Source organism: Cyprinus carpio, chromosome A3 (assembly GCF_018340385.1).
Source record: "Cyprinus carpio isolate SPL01 chromosome A3, ASM1834038v1, whole genome shotgun sequence".
NCBI lineage: Eukaryota > Metazoa > Chordata > Actinopteri > Cypriniformes > Cyprinidae > Cyprinus > Cyprinus carpio.
In genome coordinates this window covers 8271198-8271938 of record NC_056574.1, presented here as the reverse complement: position 1 = coordinate 8271938, position 741 = coordinate 8271198, and the positions used below count along the sequence as shown (strand labels likewise).

Below are 741 nucleotides of genomic sequence, written 5' to 3'. Positions count from 1 at the left end.
TGGCATTAAAACATCTTGTGTTTTGTGGGCTTTATGTTAAAAAAAAAAACCTGGCTTTAAACACTTTCGCTAGGCATTTGAGTAAATGAAAACACAATACATCTCGGTTACGTATGTATGCTGCGGTGACGTCACCGTATGGGAACACCTTTCGGTGTGACGAATGTCTGAAGCCCTATACCATCCCGCCAATTATACAGTTAACAGCGCTAAGTAATCGCCTACGATGCACGCATTGTATACCTGAGTGCCGCGCGCCATTTAGCTCAGATTTCAAGAACCGGAAGAAATGCTACTGCTGTACCGGAATGGCGATCAGAAAGCCCGTTCCCTTATTCAGGGAACCGTGGTTATTACGCAACCGAGATGTTCCTCTGGCAGGTCACTTCGATGCGGTGACGCCTGCATGGGAACCGCATACCATAACGCCTGACGTGGTGACCTGATAGTTGGGATTCAAGAAAGCATCTGCTCAAGCGGATAGAACCCGGGAGCCAGGAGCCATCCTTCCATCCAGACTGTAAAACTTGACAAAAGTGCTCGGAGAGGACCATCCTGCCGCAGCACAGACGTCATATATAGAAGATCCACTGAAATGATTTCGATGAAACCACTGCTCTCGTGGAATGACCTCTAATTCCTAAGGCCGAAGCGAGTCCGCGCGCCTCATAGGCTAAGGATATAGTCTCCACCAACCAATGGGACATGCGCTGCTTTGTGACAGCACAGCCTCTATTTTGT

The 741-nt window shown here is 48.3% G+C and overlaps 1 protein-coding gene across 1 annotated transcript in view; it reads left to right on the top strand.

Annotated features, from left to right (window-relative positions):
* Nucleotides 1-308: 308 nt before the first annotated feature.
* Nucleotides 309-741, top strand: part of LOC109101405 (envoplakin-like) — a 10300-nt gene continuing 9867 nt past the window's right edge. The window contains exon 1 of the mRNA XM_042732264.1: nt 309-437. Within this exon, the coding sequence (XP_042588198.1) occupies nt 309-437 (129 nt within the window). The remainder of the gene's footprint in view (nt 438-741) is intronic.